Source organism: Bubalus bubalis, chromosome 5, assembly GCF_019923935.1.
Source record: "Bubalus bubalis isolate 160015118507 breed Murrah chromosome 5, NDDB_SH_1, whole genome shotgun sequence".
Lineage (NCBI taxonomy): Eukaryota > Metazoa > Chordata > Mammalia > Artiodactyla > Bovidae > Bubalus > Bubalus bubalis.
In genome coordinates, this window is record NC_059161.1 from 29,631,082 (window position 1) to 29,651,088 (window position 20,007).

Genomic DNA, 20,007 nt, shown 5'->3' on the forward strand with positions numbered 1-20,007 from the left:
CCTCTGGCCCAGGCCCTGACCGGTGTGGACAGCAGGGGTGGTGCTGGCCCTTGGTTGTTCCTCCGCCTCCCTCCGAGTCCAATTTTGGGATTCTGCTCCAGGAGAATTCTGCACACCCATTATGAGCCTCAAGGGCTGTGGAGGGGGCTGGTGCTTCCCACTCCCTGGCTGTAACTGGAGCTGAGCTTTGAGAATAGAGCGGCTGTCAACTGCCCCAGGGGTCCAAGAATGGAGAGAGTGGCACGGAAGAGGCCCAAGGGCACCCCGTGAGAAGCCCCACACCTCAAGAGTGGGGGCTGAGGAGCCTGGGTCATGCCTCCACTGCTGCTGGAGCGGGACCGCCGGCAGCGGCACGGGGTCTCCGTCCTGGTGCGGTATTTCATGATCCCCTGTAACGTCTGCTTGATCCTCCTGGCCACGGCCACGCTTGGCTTCGCGGTGCTACTCTTCCTCAACAACTGTATGTGTCTGCGGGTGTGACTGCCTCTTGGACCCAAGTGACCCTGCCTCTGCTGGCTGAGGTCCCCTTCCTCAGCCAAAAGATTAGGGGACAGGCAGGGTTACAGAGAGGCCATTAGCTGCATCTTCTTGGAACACCATGGGTTGTTCTCTGAATGCCTGAGTCCCTAAAAGCCTGTCCATGGGCTGGGGGGATGGGTGGGAGGATGGTGGCCAGCTCTCATCCTGAGCTGCATTGACAACTTTCTTTGGGATCTGGGGAGTTGGGGCAGCTGGTTACATTGGGAATAGGGGCTTTGGAAGGGCTTGGGGCTCATCTAAGGAATAGGTGGTGCCTACACCTCTGCCACTGGGCTTTCCTGACAGGTGTCAGGCCAGGATGATACAGCTGGAGGGGCAGAGAAGAGCCAAGGCCTCTGTCTTTGTCTACTGCCAGGCCTTGGCCAGTCTTCATGGCTCTGAGTAGAGCCAGGGGAGGGATGTGTGCAGACAAAGGTGACAACCTCCAGGTTGGACAATGGAACAGGCTAGGGAAGGACTGGCTCAGGGGGAGCTAACTTGAGATTTGTTTTTTTTCCAGACAAACCTGGGACCCACTTCACACCAGTGCCCCCAACACCTCCGGATGGTGAGTAGGGGTTCACCTAGTGACAGACTGAACTTGGAACTCTGTGCCTGGACGGGCAGTGGCACTCTTGCGGGGAGGGGGTGGTCAGGAGCCATCCTTGGGGTGTGCACATCAGATGTGTTAGGAGTATCCAGAGCAGGAGGAGCCTGGAGGAGGAAACCTAAGGAGTCCATAGTAGTGGACAACAAAAGGAATGTGGAGTCTGGAATCCCTGGGCCTGGCTGCATCTTGGCCTCAAAGTTGGGACTGGGGCCCCCGGTTGTGAGACAAGATGTGTGCAGAGGGGTTAGGGGGCTGGGGGCTCAGGGGCTCAGGGGGAGGGTCTCAGCAGGACCAGTGACAGCTGTTTGAGGAGAGATAAGGGGTTCTGTCCCTGGACTGAGCAGGCTGGGCCTGGCCTTTTTGCCCTGCTTTGTGGGCTGGGTCCCAGCCCCGTGGGTGCCTCCTGCTGTGCAGGCTGCTGTAATTAAGCTAATGTGAAAGCAGAGGAGAGGACGCTGTCAGTGCTGCAGGAGGGCAGGGGTGGATGGGGTCCGTCCTCTTGGGAGACAGGGGCATTCCCAAGTTTGCTTTCAGTGCCTGGGAACCCTGCTGGGCAAGCAGCTGCCCAGGTCCACCGAAGTACACACACAGAGGGCCATCCATAATGGGATAATCCATGGGAAGGGGCAGGGCTGCACTGGACAGGGAGTTTGGGCCCAGGACCATCTCCCATAATCTGTGAGCAAGAGGCCTGGAGCTGGTTGGATTTAAACACCCTCTGTCCCAGTCTCCTCAGTCTCCTCTCCTCAAGCCCCAAGGCCTGCCATGTCTCACCTGCCATGTCTCTGCTTTCACACATGCACTGCCCCTCCCTGCAGCCTTCTACGTGGGCCCCACACCTGCATTCTGAACTCATTCTGAACTCATCACATGTTTGGGGACAGCTACCCTCCCCCCAACCCCATGACCGTCGTCATTCCTCCTAGGCACATACACTGCACATTCTTGGCCACAGGCAGGGCTCAGGGCATCAGCTCCATCCTCCAACCTACCCAAGTGTGGGGAGAGAGTTAAATATACCCGCTCTAACCAGAGGCTATAAAAAGCCACTGCCGCCTCCAGCATTGCATGTTGTGAGGGGGGCCTTGGGCAAGCAGGGAGTGAGGCTCCTGCAGGAGGCCAAGCCCCAGAGGTGACCCTTAAGGGCCATGCCACCTGCAGGTCTCTGGGCACTCTACCTGCCCTAAGAAGGGGCAATTTACATGACGAGGATGAACGTTTTGGAGGACGAGGAATCTAGTGGTCATACAGAAGCAAGTGTCCTTGGCCCAGGGGCTGGGACCTTGAGCAGTGTCTGGCTGAACCAGGGTGACCAGAGGGAGAGTGGGGCTTGAGCCCAAGGGCGCAGACATAGAGCAGTTGAGAAGGGAGCCTGTGGTATAGTGAGGTGACCAGGTCCTCAGCCATGGGGTCAGGATCCTGGGGGAGACCTTGATCAGCAGGTCTAGTTGAAGCCAAATAAAACAGCCAGGCAGCCAGAAGAAGTGCCCATGGATTTGGCCTGGGGGTCCCCAGGGCCTTGGGCAAGAGAAGGCTGAAGGTAAAAGGAAGTGCTGAGGGGACAGAGAAGGAGATGGTTGAGATGGAAAGTGAAAAGAGGGGTCAGAGTGGACACAGTATTGAGCCTGGACAGAGGAATGGCTGACGTGCTGGCAGCTCTTATAGCTGTGGTCCTCCGGAGGTTGACCCCCACAGAGTGGCATCCTGGGCCTCTGTGAGCCTTCTCAGGTATTGGCCTATTTAGCCTCACAACAACCCAGGGTGGGTAGATTTATTGTCTCCATTCCTGGGAGGAGATGCTGAGGTTTGGCCAGGTGATAACTTGCCTGTAGTCACATGGCCAATGAATCCTGGCTCCAGGATCCGATGAAGGATCTGGGTGGTTGCCCATATGAGGTAGGGTTAGGACAGGGGTGTTGCAGGGGCTTCGGGCTGGGATATCCATGCTGACCCCACCCTTGCCTCCAGCCCCTGTTCACTCAGCCTGTGTAGGGTGGGGGCAGGGACTCCCAGACAAATACACAGGAGCCCAGGTGGGCTGTTGCTGTGGTGACAGCTCCAGCTTCCTATGTGGCTCCACCCTCCTTGGAATTGAGGGTACTTCCTCTTGCTCCACTTCCTGAGCCCCCTGGGAAGTGACGAGGGGATGCACCCCTGCTTTCCATAATTTATTAATGATAACTGGACCCAATTAAACATTTATTAGATCCAGACAGCTGCAACCAGTAATGGGCCTACCCTGCCTGCGGGGTGTCATCCTGGGCAGGGGTCCTGAGGATTTCACCTGCCCCTGCCCTGACACTATGCTCAGGAGGGATTGTCCTGACGGCTTTGTAGCTCAGTGAGAGGATGTGCACTGGCAACACTACAAAGTCAGGAATTAAAATGTTTAAAGAGGGGATTTCCAGGTGGTCCAGTAGTTGACTCTGAGCTCCCAAAGCAGGTGGCATGGGTTCGATCCCTGGTTAGGGAACTAAGATCCTGCATCCTGCACAGCCAAAAAAAAAGTGATAAAATGTTTACAGAAGAGAAGGGGTCTGCAAAGCCCTGTGTAGGCTTGGGTCCCTGAGGAGGTCATGCTGAATGTGATGTGGGGCGGCAGGACCTGAGGTGGGAGCTCAGGAGGACAGGTGGGGAAGGATGAGGTGGGTGAGTACAATGGGCCCCAGGGAAAGATTGCAGCTAGGAGGCCTAGGAGGGTGGGCAGGCCAGGAGCCACAGCAGAGCATGTCCCTGGGGAATGCTGGCTGGGGGGCATGGAAGATGGGGAAGTGGGCAGAGAAGGGCTCAAGTGGGGACAGGCCTGAGGAGAGAGGAGGCCTCTAGAGAAGCAGGAGGTGGAAGGAGTGAGAAGAGTTGAGGAGCCCTGGAGCAGGCAGGGCACTGGGTCCTGGGCCAGGGTGGAGCATGCGACCGACCTCAGCTACTCCCACCCCCTGTCCTACAGCTGAGGGACCTCAGGCCTGACCCTGAAAGGCAGGGGAGGTGGTCCCTGGGGAAGTGACAGGGGCCAGGTGTGGGGGTGGTCACTGGAGCAGTTCCCAGGGATGGGGTGGGGAGAACCAGGCTCTGAGGAGTAGGTCAGTTGGATGAGGGGCTTCAATTCTGATGAGAAGACGCTGATTCCCTGTGACAGAGTTGGCCTGGGGGCCGTCTGCTGTCTGTGTGGGGATTGGGTCAGGAGCAGATGTGATGCCCTTCCACAGTTGAGCAGAGAAGGCTCTGGTGGGAGAGCTCTGCGGGGCGGGGGAGGGGGAATTGATGAGAGGGGGAGGCTTGAGGCCCTGGCCACGATGGGCACACCAGGGTTCCTGTGAGCACTAGCACGAACATGGGTGGGCACGCATATGCAAGGTCTGGGCAGGTGTGCAGACATTGGTCCGTGTGTGTGATGACCGGAAGCCTGGAGGTGGCAGAGGCCCTTACCCACCCCCTTGCATCTTCCACCCCACACGCAGCGTGTCGAGGAATGCTGTGTGGCTTCGGCGCTGTCTGCGAGCCCAGCGCAGACAAGCCGGGCCGAGCCTCCTGCGTGTGCAAGAAGAGCGCCTGCCCCAGCGTGGTGGCGCCCGTGTGCGGCTCGGATGCCTCCACCTACAGCAACGAGTGCGAGCTGCAGCGGGCGCAGTGCAGCCAGCAGAGGCGCATCCGCTTGCTGCGCCGCGGGCCCTGCGGTGAGTGGGCGGGGCCCTGCGGTGAAGGGAACGTAGGGGCGGTTCCTGCGGTGAGGGGAAAGCGGGGGGCGGGGCCTGTGGGGATGGGGGCGGTTCCCGCGGGGTGGGGGTAGGGGGGGGTGAGGAGACTGCGGGGGGAGGGGGGGGTGAGGGGACTGCGGGGAGCGGGGGCGGGGCCTGTGGGGATGGGGGTGGGGCCTGCGGTGAAGGGTTGCGAAAGGCTGGACGGGGCCTGTGATGAGCCAGTATGCAGAGGGCCGCTGGCCAATGTACGGAGGGCCGCTGGCCCACCTTGCTCTGCCCACAGGGACCCGGGACCCCTGCTCCAATGTCACCTGCAGCTTTGGCAGCACCTGTGAGCCCTCTGCGGATGGACTGACAGCCACGTGCCTGTGCCCTGCCACGTGCCTGGGGGCCCCAGAAGGCCCTGTGTGCGGCAGCGACGGCAGTGACTACCCCAGCGAGTGCCAGCTCTTACGCCACGCCTGTGCCCACCAAGAGAACATCTTCAAGAAGTTCGACGGTCCTTGCGGTAAGCGCTGCCCTGCGTATGTAGCCCGACCTCCCTCAGTGTGTGCACACAACCGGCAGTGCCCTGACCTCCATCTTCCTGCCCCCAGACCCCTGCCAGGGCTCCCTCAGTGACCTGAGCCGTACCTGCCGTGTGAACCCGCGCACGCGGCGGCCAGAGATGCTCCTGCGACCAGAGAGCTGCCCTCCCCGTGGGACACCTGTGTGTGGGGACGACGGGGTTACTTACGATAATGATTGCGTCATGGGCCGAACAGGGGCTGCTCGAGGCGTCCTCCTGCAGAAAGTGCGCTCTGGCCAGTGCCAGCCTCGAGGTGGGCGGCTCCTGGGGGAGGGCCCCTTCCTGGGACTCTGCATGACCCAGGGACCTACTTGTGCCCACCTTCCCCTCAGGTCTCCTGGGTCCCCAGTCACCACCCCATGTGCCCATGGAGCCCCTACCCATCCCAGGGAGGTCTGTTGTGGTTCTCTTACTCTTCTGATCTCCCTGGTCCCCCAGACCAGTGCCCGGAGCCGTGCAGATTCAATGCCGTCTGCCTATCCCGCCGAGGCCGCCCCCGCTGTTCCTGCGACCGTGTCGTCTGTGACGGGGCCTACAGACCTGTGTGTGCCCATGATGGGCACACGTATGACAATGACTGCTGGCGCCAGCAGGCCGAGTGTCAGCAGCAGCGTAGCATTCCCATGAAGCACCAGGGCCCGTGTGGTGAGCATGCGGGCGGGCTCCGTGCCGGGAGCAGGCTGGTCCGGTGGTCCACGCTGCCTGTCATCACATGCCATTTCCATGCTGAATCATGCTCCTCCTGGGCTGGGGGCGAGAGCTGGTCACTCTGAGGAGGGCTGGCAGGGCTTTTGTCTGTCGGCGGGCTCTGGAGGGTGGGATCTGTCAGGAAGTTGGCTGCAGCACCTGGGGGGATGTTGGGTCCAAGGCTGGTGTCTGTGGGCAATCTCCTTGGTACCTGCCTGGCAGCTCTCAGGTCTTCTGGGTCCCACACTCTTGGGAGACACAGCCACCTTAGAGGCAGAGTCTCAGCGGAGCTTCAATGGGCCAGGAATGGGCAGAGACATCGTGTCCTACGTGCACTGGGGCTCTGCCTACCTCTCACTCTGTCCCCGTCAGTTGGTCTGTCCATCTTTCTGGTCTCTCTTTCTGCGTCTGTATCCTCTCCTCTGCCCTCCCTTCCCTCTTGGCTCCACCTCTTGTGTCTTCCAGCCTGACCTGCTGGCAGGATGAGGTACCGCGCCTGCCGCCAGGAGCCCACAGCCCGAGGTCTGCCCCCCGTGCGGCAGGGGGGGGGTGGCTCGCTGCTGCCTGGCCTTGTGGTCCTCAGAGCAAGTGGACAGACACCTCCTCCCCCGTGTGGCCCTGGGTGTGGCTCTGGGTTGCAGACTCCTTCACCCACAGAGAGACTCCCCCCTGCACATGCATGGGTCCCAGGGATGTGTCAAGGGTCAGAGGCCTAAACGGGCTAGTAAACCTGGCCCTCCTATACCCCACTGAAGTCAGTCAAGAAACTCCTGTGCTAGAAGGCAGCCCCATCCCACACTCATACAGGGGCCCAGGGCCATTTGGGTCTGTGTCCCTGTCCATGTCTCTCCTGTGTCTGTCCCTTTCTCTGCTGTGTCCTGTGCATCTGGTCCTTCTCCTGGTCCACTCTTCCTCCACCATCCCCACCCTGGGTGGGGGTCTGCTGCCTGGGGCTAGGGGCTTTGTGCATTGCCTAGGAGAGCAGGTGGAGACCTTGCTGAGTGCCCATGTCCTCCCCAGACCAGTCCCCATCCCCATGCCGTGGGGTGCAGTGTCCATTTGGGGCGACGTGTGCTGTGAAGAATGGGGAAGCCGAATGTGCGTGTCCGAAGGCGTGTTCAGGCGTCTATGACCCTGTGTGTGGCAGTGATGGCATCACGTATGGCAGTGCGTGCGAACTGGAAGCTACAGCCTGTGCCCTTGGGCGGGAGATCCGAGTGGCTCGCCGAGGACCCTGTGGTCAGTGGTGGATAAGTGGGCTTGGTTGTGGGGAGGCCGTCCCTGTCACCATGGTGATGGAGTCTTCTCCCCAGACCGCTGTGGGCAGTGCCGCTTTGGAGCCCTGTGTGAAGCTGAGACCGGGCGCTGTGTGTGCCCCTCCGAATGTGTGGCCTCAGCCCAGCCTGTGTGTGGCTCTGATGGGCGCACTTATACCAGTGAATGTGAACTACACGTCCACGCCTGCACACACCAGATCAGTCTGCACGTGGCCTCGGCTGGTCCCTGCCGTGAGTGGAGCTGGGTATACCTGGTGGGTTGTGGTCCCGTGCATCTTTCACCCGGTATCCACTGACCCTCTTCTGGCTCCGCCTTCTCTAGAGACCTGTGGAGACACAGTGTGTGCCTTTGGGGCTGTGTGCTCAGCGGGGCAGTGCGTGTGTCCCCGGTGTGAGCGCCCTCCACCCGGCCCCGTGTGTGGCAGCGATGGCGTGACCTACGGCAGTTCATGCGAGCTCCGTGAGGCTGCCTGTCAGCAGCAGACACAGATCGAGGAGGCCCGGGCGGGGCCGTGTGAGCAAGGTACGCTGGTGGGCAGCTGGGGTGGGCTGTTGGGTGCCAGCCTTGGCCGGGACCCCAAGGTGACCTGGCCTCCTCCCCGTAGCTGAGTGTGGCTCCGGAGGCTCGGGCTCGGGAGAGGACGGCGAGTGTGAGCCTGAGCTGTGCCGGCAGCGAGGTGGCATCTGGGATGAGGACTCGGAGGACGGGCCATGTGTCTGCGGCTTCAGCTGCCAGGGCGTCCTGAGGAGCCCGGTGAGCATCCCCCGCAACCTGGCTCTGATTGGGCAGTGAGGCAGGGGCCATGGCTGCCCACACCTGCCCTGATGCCCTTCCTCCAGGTGTGTGGCTCGGATGGAGTCACCTACCGCACCGAATGTGAGCTGAAGAAGGCCAGGTGTGAATCACAGCCAGAGCTGTATGTCGTGGCCCAGGGAGCCTGCCGTGGTGAGTGAGCGTGTGGGCGTGTTCGGCTGCAAGTGGGCACATGTGTACATGCTTAAAGGTACATGTGCCCATGGGTATGAGGGAAGTGGGAGTCTGTGTATTGTTCGAAGTTGTGTGTGTGCTGTGGTGGGTGTGTGTGAACATGTGTGTTGTGTTTGAAGTGTGCAGTTTTGGTGCATATCTATCTGCGTTCATGCAACTGTGGTGTGTGGATGTGTGTGCCTGCTGCTCAGCAAGTGTTCGCTGAGCACCTACTGTGTGCGAGGGCAGCAGTGAACCAGTGAAGCGCACCCATTCAGCCCTTTCTCTTATGGGAGGAGACCGATGGTAACAGGCAGTCATATCTTTGTGCATGCACAAGTGCTCCCGTGTGTGTCTGCATGTGGGGGATGTGCTGAATGTGTGTCCTGCCACCTTGCAAAGGCTCACTAATCTGAGTGTGGCTCTGGTTGTATGCGTGTACACAGGGCTTCACATCCAGAATCTGTGGTGTCTCATGTACTGCTGGTCCTCTGCATGTAGATATTCTCTTTCTTGTATGTTGTATGAGGTTCTCATCTGTGACCCGAGCTGCAGTCCAGAGGCTCCAGTGGGAATTGGCATCAGGAGGGCTGAGTGGTGATGGCTGGGGAGGTTGAGGCGGAGTAGTCACACCCAGGTTGGGCATCCAGTCCTGCCTGGCACCTAAGCCCCTGCCCCTCCCTGCAGGCCCCACTTTGGCCCCATTGCCACCTGCGATTCCCCTGCACTGTGCTCAGACCCCCTACGGTTGCTGCCAGGACAACATCACTGTTGCCCAGGGTGTGGGCCTGGCTGGCTGCCCCAGTGAGTACCCGAGCTCAGCCCTGACCCACAGCCACGTGGAGACATGCGACTGACTGCCCTGACCCTGTCTTGCCCTGGCCTTGCAGGCTCATGCCAGTGTAACCCACACGGCTCCTACGGCGGCACCTGTGACCCAGTCACAGGTCAGTGCTCCTGCCGCCCGGGTGTGGGGGGCCTCAAGTGTGACCGCTGTGAGCCTGGCTTCTGGAACTTCCGTGGTATCGTCACTGATGGCCGGAGCGGCTGTACCCGTGAGTGACAGGGCCCATGGTCAGTCCCTAGCTGAATGCTCCTGCCTGTCCACCCTGTCCCCGTGTCCCTTGTCCCATCTGGCAGGAGCTGGGTCAGGCTCCGGAGCCCATGGAGAAGCCAGCACAGACCTAAGCCTCCTCCCCCTGCCTCCCAGCCTGCAGCTGTGACCCCCGGGGCGCCGTGCGGGACGACTGTGAGCAGATGACTGGGCTGTGCTCCTGTAAGACTGGGGTGGCCGGGCCCAAGTGTGGGCAGTGTCCAGATGGCCGTGCCCTGGGCCCTGCTGGCTGTGAAACAGGTGAGGACCAGATCTGGCACTGCCCCAGGCCCCTCTGCTGGGGGGTAGATCTGTCGTAGGGATGGGGCCTCCTGAGCCAGTGGACTCTCCTGTGTCTGTGCTCCAGACTCTTCGCCACCCACGACCTGTGCTGAGATGCTTTGTGAGTTTGGGGCATCCTGTGTGGAGGAGGCTGGCTCTGCCCACTGCGTGTGCCCAACACCCACCTGTCCAGGGGCTGATGCTACCAAGGTGAGGGATGGGGAATGTGGAGGGTGGCAGGAGTAGGGCGGGCCCTACCCTCTGCATCTTTGCCTTGTGCCTCAGGTCTGCGGGTCAGATGGAGTCACTTATGGCAATGAGTGCCAGCTGAGGACCATCGCCTGCCGCCAGGGCTTGGAGATCTCTATCCAGAGCTTCGGCCCCTGCCAGGGTGAGGCCTTACCCACTGCCCCAGACTGACCAGGAAGGCCTGACTGTGCTCTGACCCTAGGCCCTGTCACCTGGGTTCTCCTCTCCTCACAGAAGGCATCACTTCTGGTCCCCATCTGACATCCACATCTGTGGCCCCCTCAGCACTTGACCTGAACAAGGCACCATTGCCGCCCCCCAGCGCCTTGCCCCTGGCTCCCAGCAGTACCCGCCACAGCCAGCCCACTTCTCGAGCCTCATCACAACCTTGGACCATGGCCAGCATCCCCAGGACCACCGCAAGGCCAGTGCTGACCATGCCTCCCATGGCCCCCTCCCCGGCAGCCAGCCTCGTCACCTCTGCCTTCGGCGAATCTGGCAGCGCTGATGGGAGTGGTGACGAGGAGCTGAGTGGTGACTTGGAGGCCAGTGGGGCTGGCTCAGGAGGTGAGCATGGGCTCTGGGACCTGGGGGCAGAGCCCAGGAGGGCTGCACCTGCAGCTGGGCTCAGACTGTACCTCCCCAGGACTTGAGTCCCTGGAAAGAGACAGTGCTGGGACCCCTGGGCTACCCATGGAAAGGGCTTCCTGCTACAACTCGCCTATGGGCTGCTGCTCAGATGGCAAGACACCCTCCCTGGACGCAGAGGGCTCTAACTGTCCTGGTGAGTAGGGGTCCGGGGGCCAGGGTGGAGTGTGAGGCGTGGTCTAGCCATGGCTAGAGACGCCATCTCTCCTCCCAGGCCACAGGCCTGCCCAGCAGGTGGGCACCCAGGGTTTGTGGTCTTCTGATTTTATTAATAGCACACATGTGCCAGTGGTCCTGGGGATTCAGCACAAGCACATACATGTGTGTTCTCGGCCCCTGCACACGCGTGGGTGCCCAGGACCCCATGGCTAACGTGTTTTTCCTGTTGCAAGCCGGCCTGGGGCACTGCTCCAAGGAGTCTGCCTGGTAACCAAAGCCAGCCCTGCCCTGGGGTCCCCACTAACCTCATGACCATCTGACTAACCGCCACCTGCCCTGCACCCTGCGTGGCTTGCTGCTGGGGCCTATGCCCATGGCTGGTTCAGAAGCCAGGCAGGTGCCAGGCAGGACCTCACTGGCCCCTCCTCTGCAGCCACCAAGGCGTTCCAGGGTGTGCTGGAGCTTGAGGGGGTCGAGGGGCAAGAACTGTTCTACACACCGGAGATGGCAGACCCCAAGTCTGAGCTGTTTGGGGAGACTGCTAGGAGCATTGAGAGCGCAGTAAGTGTGGGGCTGGGGTTGCAGCCCTGCCAAGCCACCAGCCTTTCTCTAGGACTGACCAAAAGAAGTGCTGGGGGGTGGTCCCCAGCTCCAGCCTGGGCAGCCTCCCAGAGCCTAACTCACTCCCCACCAATAGCTGGATGACCTCTTCCGGAACTCGGACGTTAAGAAGGACTTCCGAAGTGTCCGCCTACGGGACTTGGGGCCAGGCAGCTCAGTCCGGGCCATTGTGGAAGTGCACTTTGATCCCAGTGAGCCCCCACCCTGGTCCCCCTGGGTGGGTGGAGGGGCACCCTAGGCTCCACCACGCTCAGGGTTGCTCCTCCCCAGCCACAGCCTTCAGGGCGTCCGACGTGGGCCGGGCCCTGCTCCGGCAGCTCCAGGTGTCCAGGCGCAGGTCCCTGGGCGTGAGGCGGCCTCTGCAGGAACATGTGCGGTTCATGGACTTCGGTGAGTACCTGGTCCAGCACTGCCATGGCTTGTTCCCTCCCTGTGCTCCACCTGCCCGCAGGGCCCCTGCTCCTGTGGATCTTAATGGTGTTCCCTCCCCTCAGAGTGTCCCCACCTTCCTGTCCCCCCCATCCCCGCACTGCCCTGGGGACCCTTCTCTTTCTGGGTCCTGATGGCATCCCCTCCCCAGACTGGTTTCCTGCATTCTTCACGGGAGCCACCCCAGCTGCAGCCACGGCCAGAGCCACCACGGTGGCCCGCCTGCCACCTTCAGCTGCAACCCCTCGGGCCCACTTTCCCAGCCACACAAGCCGGCCCGTCAGCAGGACCACACCTCCCCCGACCACGCGCCAGCCCCCCACCACTGCCCCTAGTCGTGTGCCTGGACGCCGTCCCCTGCCCCCAGGCACCCAGCAGCCCCAAAGGCCCTGTGACTCCCAGCCCTGCCTCCATGGGGGGACCTGCCAGGACCAGGGCTCGGGTGCAGACTTCACCTGCAGCTGCCCAGCAGGCACGGGGGGTGCCGTCTGTGAGAAGGGTAAGGTCTTCCATGCCAGAGAGGGACAGGGAGGCAGAGGGGGCCAGGGTGGGGTGAGGGGCGGGTTGGACTTTGTGGCCCCCATGCCCTTCACTGGCCCTTCCCTGTCTCCTGCAGCCCTGCACCCCTCCGTGCCAGCCTTTGGGGGCCACTCCTTCCTGGCCTTTCCCACCCTCCGTGCCTACCACACCCTGCGCCTGGCACTCGAGTTCCGGGCGCTGGAGCCCCAGGGGCTGCTGCTCTACAATGGCAATGCCCGGGGCAAGGACTTCCTGGGACTGGCGCTGCTGGGAGGCCGTGTGCAGTTCAGGTGGGTGGTGGGTGGCGGGGGTCAGGGATGGGTGTTGGGGCGGGGGACAGGGCCAGGCAGTGGTCCTGGCTCCATTTGGCTGTCCTGAGCACCTGCTTCTGCCCCAGGTTCGACACAGGCTCAGGGCCCGCGGTGCTGACCAGCTCCGTGCCCGTGCAGCCTGGCCGGTGGCATCGCCTGGAGCTGTCTCGGCACTGGCGCCAAGGCACTCTCTCCGTGGACGGTGAGACTCCTGTTCTGGGCCAGAGCCCCAGTGGCACTGACGGTCTCAACCTGGACACTGATCTTTTCGTGGGTGGCGTCCCTGAGGATCAGGCTTCCACGTGAGCATGGAGGAGGGTGGGGTGGCCCCAACCAGAGACCCCCCCCCAACCTTGGCTCTGATCCCCAACTCTTGAGGGTGGCATCCAGTAGGTCCAGGCTCCCTGTGGGATAACACAGGGGTGGAAGGATGGGCGTGGACAATCGCTGTGACCCTGGCCTCAGCCCCAACCCTTGACAGTGACCCTGATTCTGTCCTGATCCTGAGGACCCAGCTGCAGTGTGACCACCAAGGAGGGGCTGGGCTGGCCTTGACCTTTAGTCCCATCACTTGACTCTCAGCCCAGCCCCCTCCTGATTCTGTCCTGTTTGTGGGACTGCCCATCTTGTGAGCACCAGGCTGGGGGTGGGGATGGAGAGCAGCCCAGACTTGCGGCCCCGACTGCATGAGGAACACCAGTGTCGTGGTTCTGACTGCATGAGGAACGCAAGTACCACAGTTGGCCGTGAGAGAGGATGCCTCTGGTCTCTGACCCCTGCCCCTCATCTTGGTGGCAGGGTACTAGAGCGGACCTCTGTCAGCGTCGGTCTACGGGGTTGTATCCGCTTGCTGGATGTCAACAATCAGCGACTGGAGCTGAGCAGCTGGCCAGAGTCTGCGACTCGAAGCTCCGGAGTGGGCGAATGCGGGGACCACCCCTGTCTGCCTAGCCCCTGCCTCGGAGGGGCCCCGTGCCAGGCCCTGGAGGCAGGCAGGTTCCACTGTCAGTGCCCACCTGGCCGCTTTGGTAAGGGCAAGACAGGGCTGGGTGCTGGGGGTCTGTGTGTCTGTGGGCAGGGCTCAGGTCTCCTGGAACCCATCCTGCCTCCATCCAGGCCCAACCTGTGCCGACGAGAAGGACCCTTGTCAGCCGAACCCCTGCCATGGAGCAGCCCCCTGCCGCGTGCTGCCCCAGGGAGAGGCCAAGTGCGAGTGCCCCCATGGCCGGGAGGGCAGCCTCTGCCAGACAGGTGGGGGCAGCGGTGCTCAGGGTGGGGAGGGTGGGAGGTGAGGGGGCTCCAGGAATCAAAGCCTAGAACCCTGTGTGACTCTCTCCTGCCCTCACAGTCTCAGAGCCGGAGGACAACCAGCCATTCCTGGCTGATTTCAGCAGCTTCTCCTACCTGGAACTGAAAGGCCTGCACACCTTTGAGCGGGACCTGGGGTCAGTGGGCAGAGGGGTGGAAGAGGGGAAGCACCCCCCAGCCCCCATCCAGCTGTGAAGTGAGGGGCATCAGGTCACCCACCTGCCCTCCTGTGGCCCCAGGGAGAAGATGGCGCTGGAGGTGGTGTTCCTGGCTCGGAGCCCCAGCGGCCTGCTCCTCTATAATGGACAGAAGACAGATGGCAAGGGCGACTTTGTGTCCCTGGCACTGCACAATGGCCTCCTGGAGTTCCGCTATGACCTGGGCAAGGGGGCAGCGGTCATCAGGTGGGCGGGGGCGCTGCAGGGGGCTGGACTGGGCCCCATGCTCACTGTTCCTGGGGACCCTGGCGGGTAGACCGTCAGAGCCCACCGTCTGTTCACGACATCTGTTTTTCTCCAGGAGCAAGGAGCCGGTGGCTCTGGGTGCCTGGACCAGGGTCTCCCTGGAGCGAAATGGACGCAAAGGAGCCATGCGGGTTGGCGATGGGCCTCGCGTGCTGGGGGAGTCCCCGGTGAGTCAGTGTCTCCTGGGCCACCCCCCTGCTCCCCGCCTCCCTCCTCCTCCTGGGAGGCGTGCAGCCCCCGCCCCACGGCTGGCGCTCACTGGACTGTTTTTTCTCCCCTCTGTCCTGGGCCTCTGTCTGTGTCTCCTCTCTGCTCCCACTGCTCTCTGGCCCTTGCTCTGCAATCCCCACCCCGCTCGCTCTTCGGATGTCAGAAATCCCGCAAGGTACCGTCTCTTCTCATCCTGCTCATCCATCTTCTGCCGCCTCCGCCCCTAGAGTAGCTCCTTCCCCACTAAGCCCCCACATCGCGGCCACATCTGTGTGATTAATTGTGTCCACCATGCTGGAGGGCGCGGGGTGGGTCACCACAGGCGGGCGGGCCCTGGTTTGGGGCTCGCATCCTGTTCCTGCTGGTGGGTAGGCTTCACCGCCCCTTACCCTGCACAGGTGCCACACACCGTTCTCAACCTAAAGGAGCCGCTCTTTGTTGGGGGGGCCCCTGACTTCAGCAAGCTGGCCCGAGCAGCCGCCGTGTCTTCTGGCTTTGATGGAGCCATCCAGCTGGTATGTACGGCAGGGGTGGGGCCCCGGGGAGCCCAGGGTCAGTGGGGGGTGGGGGGGCGGCAGCGAAGCCCTGGTACAGTCTCAAGGAAGGGCCCATCCGAGAGGGGGCCTCTGTCCTCTGGGCCGGAGGACACAGGCAGGACAGAAGCTGTCATGCCCCACCTCCCAGGTCTCCCTGAACGGCCACCAACTGCTGACCCGTGAGAACGTGGTCCGGGCCGTGGACGTCTCGTCCTTTGCAGACCACCCTTGTACCCAGGCTGAGGGTCAGCCTTGCCTCCATGGGGCTTCCTGTCTCCCCCACGAGGCCTCCTATGAGTGCCTGTGTCCTGCGGGCTTCTCAGGGCTGCACTGTGAGAAGGGTGAGTGCTGCCCACGTGGGCCGAGGCTGGACATGGGAGGGAGCCTGCCAGAGGCTGCGCTCACCTCGCTGTCTCTCAGGCTTGATTGAGAAGTCAGCTGGGGACCTGGACGCACTGGCCTTTGATGGACGGACCTACATTGAGTACCTCAACGCTGTGACCGAGAGGTAGTATGTCTCCTGGAGCCGGGCACCCCTCAACCCTCCGTCCCATCTGCCCAGCTGCACCGGACCATATGCGTGACACTCCACACCTGCCCCTGCTCTGAGCCCACCTCTGCCCCTCTTCCACCCTCCTTCCTTCTCACTGTCTCTGTCTCTTTGCTTCCAAGCGAACTGACCAATGAGATCCCAGCGTAAGTAGCCACACCTCCACTCTCACCAGTAGTCCATTTCCTGGTCCTCTGCTCCTCTCCCTCCCGGCAGCACATCCCAAGGGCGAGGATAGAACTTTCCATCCCCAGTGGAGGAGGATGGGGGTTTGTGGGGTGCTGCATGGGGCTCAGTTTCCTAGTTTGGAAGTAGAGAATCACCCTTTCCGAGATGTGTGTTGGATGCCAGTCTACCCCTCCACCCCTGCAGCCAGGCCCCTCACCACAGGGCACCAGCACGGTGTGCAAGCATGTGCACACCCACATCTGTGTGCACACAATGCAAATGTGTCACAGTGTGCATGTGAGTCCATGCGCCCCCATGTGTGCACACATGCATGTGTGTGGGGGCCCAGCCAGGGCCCTCGGTCACTATTCCATGCCCCTCGTGTCGGAGCTCTTCCCTCTGCACCTGGCCTGGGCCATGCGCACCAGCTCTGTGTCTGCCCACGTATGTGCACGTGTGTCACTGCCAGGCCTCTGGGGTGGGTGGGGCCGATGTTTCTCCACGGATGTTTGCTCCTCCGCCTTCCATTGGTGAAGAGGGGGTGTGGGGAGGGCTGCTGCTGGGTCCTGCCCCACCCTGCGCTATAGCCTGTCTGCCCCGCTGCTCACCTGCCTCCCTCTCTTCCTGCTTCTAAGCCCTGAAACTCTGGATTCCGGGGCCCGTCCCAGGTGAGCAGTGGCCCCTGGCCCCTGCTGTCTGCCCACTGCCTTCCCATCTCTCTGAGCATCTCTGTCGATCTCTCCCTCTGTCTGTCCACCTTGCTCCTCTGATCGCTGACCTGGCATTACCATCTGTCTCTCGTCTCACTGGCCATGTCCACCACCTGCCCACCGAGCTGCTCTGGTGGCATCACTGCCCTTATGGCCTCTGGAGTCATCCCCCTCACCTTCCTCCCTCCCCTGCCCCATCCCCACCACCCTCCCAGAGGTCCTGACCAGCTCTCTGCCCACTAGTGAGAAGGCACTCCAGAGCAACCACTTTGAGCTGAGCCTGCGCACTGAGGCCACACAGGGGCTGGTGCTGTGGAGTGGCAAGGCCACGGAGCGGGCTGACTACATCGCACTGGCCATCGTGGACGGGCGCCTGCAACTGGCTTATGACCTGGGCTCCCAGCCCGTGGTGCTGCGCTCCACCGTACCAGTGAATACCAACCGCTGGTTGCGGGTCAGGGCACACAGGTCAGCAGGGAGCCCGGGGCCACCAAGAATAGCAGCGGGTGGTGTCTGGACTTGCCCGGCCAGGGCATGCCTGGCCACTCGTGGCCAGGGTAGGAGTTTGGTGTGTGTGTCGGGGGGAGGTCTGGTGGGTAGGGCTGGTGGTGGCCCGACCTGAGGTCACTGCCAATGAGGAGGGAGGGAAAAGAGGGTACAGGAGAAGCAGCGATGGCCAAGAAACCCCTGATTTGAAAAGGGAGTCCCTGCTCCGCCCAGATGCTGGTCTGAGTCTGGCTGCCCCTCCAGCAACGCTTTTCTCACAGGAAGTCCCCCTGTCCTTGGCTACTAGGTGCTCTCCTGGGGTTGGTGCCGTTCCATCCTGGCCCCCAGGGTGACACTGGGTGACAGTCCCCAGGGTGTGGTGCTGGGACGAAAGGGATGGGGGTCAGGATCTGGAGCCCTGACAGCCTCCCTCCACCCACGCCCCAGGAAACAGAGGGAAGGTTCCCTTCAGGTGGGCAACGAGGCCCCTGTGACTGGCTCCTCCCCACTGGGTGCCACGCAGCTGGACACAGATGGAGCCCTATGGCTGGGTGAGTGATTGTGGGGGAGGCCAGGGAAGGGGTAGGCAAGGGTCTCCGAGGGATAGGTTCCGCCCCCTGGGGCTGGCAATTAAGAGGGGCACTGTATCAGCCCCATCCAGGACAGTGCGTGGGCTGGCTGGGCTGGGGTTGGGGTGGGGTCCTCCCCTCCTGTCTCAGCCCCTGCTGTAGCCAGGAGGGGGTGGGGCCAGGAGGCTGGGGCACACCTGCTGGCCGCCTGGTCTCCCCAGGGCTCTGACAGCCCTCTGGTAACTCACCTAGTCATTTAGCCTTTCTGCCTACCAGTGCCCAAACTGCCCGTCACTGAGTCACGGCCTGGGGCCTTTCCTCTCTCTTCCTGCAGGTGGCCTGGAGAAGCTGCCCACAGGCCAGGCCCTGCCCAAAGCCTATGGCACAGGCTTCGTGGGCTGCCTGCGGGACGTGGTGGTGGGCCAGCGCCCAGTGCACCTGCTGGAGGACGCCATCACCAAGCCAGAGCTTCGGCCCTGCCCTGCCCTGTGAGCCACGCTGCAGCTGGTGCCCACCCTGTTGTAATTATTTTCTATTTTTGTAAACTTGTTGCTTTTTTGATATGATTTTCTTGCCTATGTGATGGCTGGAGGGACTGCTGGCACGGCCTCCCTCCTAACCAGGCAGGCGAGCTGCAGAGACGGACTTGGTGCCGAGGGACTCTCAGGGTCAGGAGGGTAACTCTGCACATGGAGGACTTAGCTCACTCAGCAGCCTTGGGATGCGACCCTCTGCCTCAGGACACTGTGTCCTGGCCTCTCAGGCTGTGCCTGCACAGTGTCCACTTGTGCTGGCCCCTGTGTTCGCCAGCCTGTTGGCAGACCTTGCATATACACGTTGCCCACATTCCCTCTGGCGAGGCCTGTCCCTAGAGCAGCAAGGCGCTGTGGGGTTTGGAGGGGCCCTTCCTCTGTGTAGGCTGGGGCCTTTCTGGATTCCAGCTGAGCTGCCCCTCCTCCCTGCCTGTGCTGGGTGGGGCCAGCCTCACCAGGGCTTGCTGAGCCCGGGCCTCATGTGCCAATCCTGTGAAACAATGTCATTGTTGGGGCCATGCTAGCCCCTCCCTCCAGCTATGCCCACCCATCCCAGGGCACTGGAGAGCAGAGGCCAAGCCCAGGCCGGTTCAGGGTACCCTGGCCCACGGCTGGCCCTGCCCATCTACCCAGCCACCCTAGACGTGGCTGTGACCCCTTCCCACCGCCCAAGTCCCCGTGAGGAGCCCTGAGAAGGAGCAGGGCCACTTGTGACATATGGACTGCTTGATTCTGTCCAGCATCCCCTCTCAAGGATGCATGTCCAGGCATGGCCACCAACCACAGAGTCTTTATGTATGGATTTTATTTGACACCTGGGGTGGCGGGCCTGTTGTCTTTCCTGTCCTGGCCCGAGGACAGCTGAGGACACCACATAGAAAACATTCTGTCCAGTTTGGGGGTGAGGAGTGGTTGTCCTTATCCAAAAGTGACCAGGAGTAGACTGGGTGTCTTACCAAGGCCAAGGAGCAGGTGCAGGGGTGGCAGAGATGGCTGCGAAGCCAGAAATGCCTTAAACTGCAATGTTAGGTCTCATCTGGTCCCGTCCCCCCAGCTGCCCACACCTCTCGTGGTGGGGGTGGCAACCCCAACCCTCTCACAGCCAGGCCTGGGCTGTCAGGCTTAGAGGCTGGAGGAGTCTTATATGTCCTGTTACTAACTCCAACCTGTGTCTGTGTCAATCACCATGAAATAAAGTCTGAACACTTTCAACAGGTGCTTGTGTGTATCCACACCGATGCCACTCCCCTCAGCCCTTCCTGGCCCAACGCTCTCCCACTTGGCTGGTTTCTGTCCTGAGAGCGCCATGATGCCCAGCTTCATGGTGGCGTGCAGGCTTCAACCTCCTTTAGGTGGCTCTGGATGGAGGAAGGGTGCTGGGTTGGGGGCTGCTTTTGGCAAGGAGACCCTGCACAGTGAGTGTGCACACTGTTGTGCGTGGGGCTGGCCAGGTGGATCCATGAGGCCTGCACCCCAGGTAGCCTCCTTAGGGATGGCAAGTCCTGCCATGTGTGCATATTTGCACACATATCTGCCTACATCTGTGTGTCTGAGCACAGGGTGGGAAGAGGAGCTATGAGGACAGCAGGTTGGCTATACTAGGGGGCCTGTGGGGGAGTCAGGATGGGGTGGGGGGAACCCTGGTGGGTGGGGATGGGGTGGGCCTGTGCTGGGCTGGACATGGGGTGGAGAAGACACTGACTGAGGTGCTGAAGCACCTAGGGGGGCCATCCTGCAGCATCTGGAGTGGCTAGGTTTGAGGAGCTGAGGCCACCTGAATGGAATCCACGAGGCCAAGGGTTACCAGGCAGAGGGGAGTCTGGGCTGAGGCCAGGC

At 61.9% G+C, this 20,007-nt stretch overlaps 1 protein-coding gene across 7 annotated transcripts in view; it reads left to right on the forward strand.

The window, feature by feature from the left end:
* Nucleotides 1-19,383, forward strand: part of AGRN (agrin) — a 39,408-nt gene extending 20,025 nt beyond the window's left edge. The window contains exons 3-39 of one of the 7 annotated variants that reach the window (XM_045165700.1): nt 1,040-1,087; nt 4,588-4,803; nt 5,111-5,335; nt 5,424-5,648; nt 5,834-6,040; nt 7,103-7,321; nt 7,396-7,590; nt 7,682-7,882; nt 7,965-8,113; nt 8,200-8,305; nt 9,014-9,130; nt 9,217-9,381; nt 9,537-9,680; nt 9,787-9,911; nt 9,987-10,092; nt 10,185-10,517; nt 10,597-10,734; nt 11,191-11,318; nt 11,455-11,569; nt 11,649-11,768; nt 11,959-12,306; nt 12,424-12,616; nt 12,724-12,939; nt 13,436-13,665; nt 13,754-13,888; nt 13,986-14,082; nt 14,185-14,349; nt 14,465-14,576; nt 14,783-14,794; nt 15,018-15,134; nt 15,304-15,496; nt 15,576-15,663; nt 15,828-15,851; nt 16,509-16,541; nt 16,827-17,051; nt 17,517-17,620; nt 17,973-19,383. In XM_045165700.1, coding sequence (XP_045021635.1) covers nt 1,040-1,087; nt 4,588-4,803; nt 5,111-5,335; nt 5,424-5,648; nt 5,834-6,040; nt 7,103-7,321; nt 7,396-7,590; nt 7,682-7,882; nt 7,965-8,113; nt 8,200-8,305; nt 9,014-9,130; nt 9,217-9,381; nt 9,537-9,680; nt 9,787-9,911; nt 9,987-10,092; nt 10,185-10,517; nt 10,597-10,734; nt 11,191-11,318; nt 11,455-11,569; nt 11,649-11,768; nt 11,959-12,306; nt 12,424-12,616; nt 12,724-12,939; nt 13,436-13,665; nt 13,754-13,888; nt 13,986-14,082; nt 14,185-14,349; nt 14,465-14,576; nt 14,783-14,794; nt 15,018-15,134; nt 15,304-15,496; nt 15,576-15,663; nt 15,828-15,851; nt 16,509-16,541; nt 16,827-17,051; nt 17,517-17,620; nt 17,973-18,130 — 5,732 coding nt within the window. In that variant the 3' untranslated portion in view covers nt 18,131-19,383. Of the gene's footprint in view, nt 1-176; nt 461-1,039; nt 1,088-4,587; nt 4,804-5,110; nt 5,336-5,423; nt 5,649-5,833; nt 6,041-7,102; nt 7,322-7,395; nt 7,591-7,681; nt 7,883-7,964; nt 8,114-8,199; nt 8,306-9,013; nt 9,131-9,216; nt 9,382-9,536; nt 9,681-9,786; nt 9,912-9,986; nt 10,093-10,184; nt 10,518-10,596; nt 10,735-11,190; nt 11,319-11,454; nt 11,570-11,648; nt 11,769-11,958; nt 12,307-12,423; nt 12,617-12,723; nt 12,940-13,435; nt 13,666-13,753; nt 13,889-13,985; nt 14,083-14,184; nt 14,350-14,464; nt 14,577-14,782; nt 14,795-15,017; nt 15,135-15,303; nt 15,497-15,575; nt 15,664-15,827; nt 15,852-16,508; nt 16,804-16,826; nt 17,052-17,516; nt 17,621-17,972 lie in introns of those variants that run through there. The other 6 variants (XM_045165698.1, XM_045165695.1, XM_045165697.1 and 3 more) reach the window with 6 other exon arrangements.
* Nucleotides 19,384-20,007: the final 624 nt, after the last annotated feature.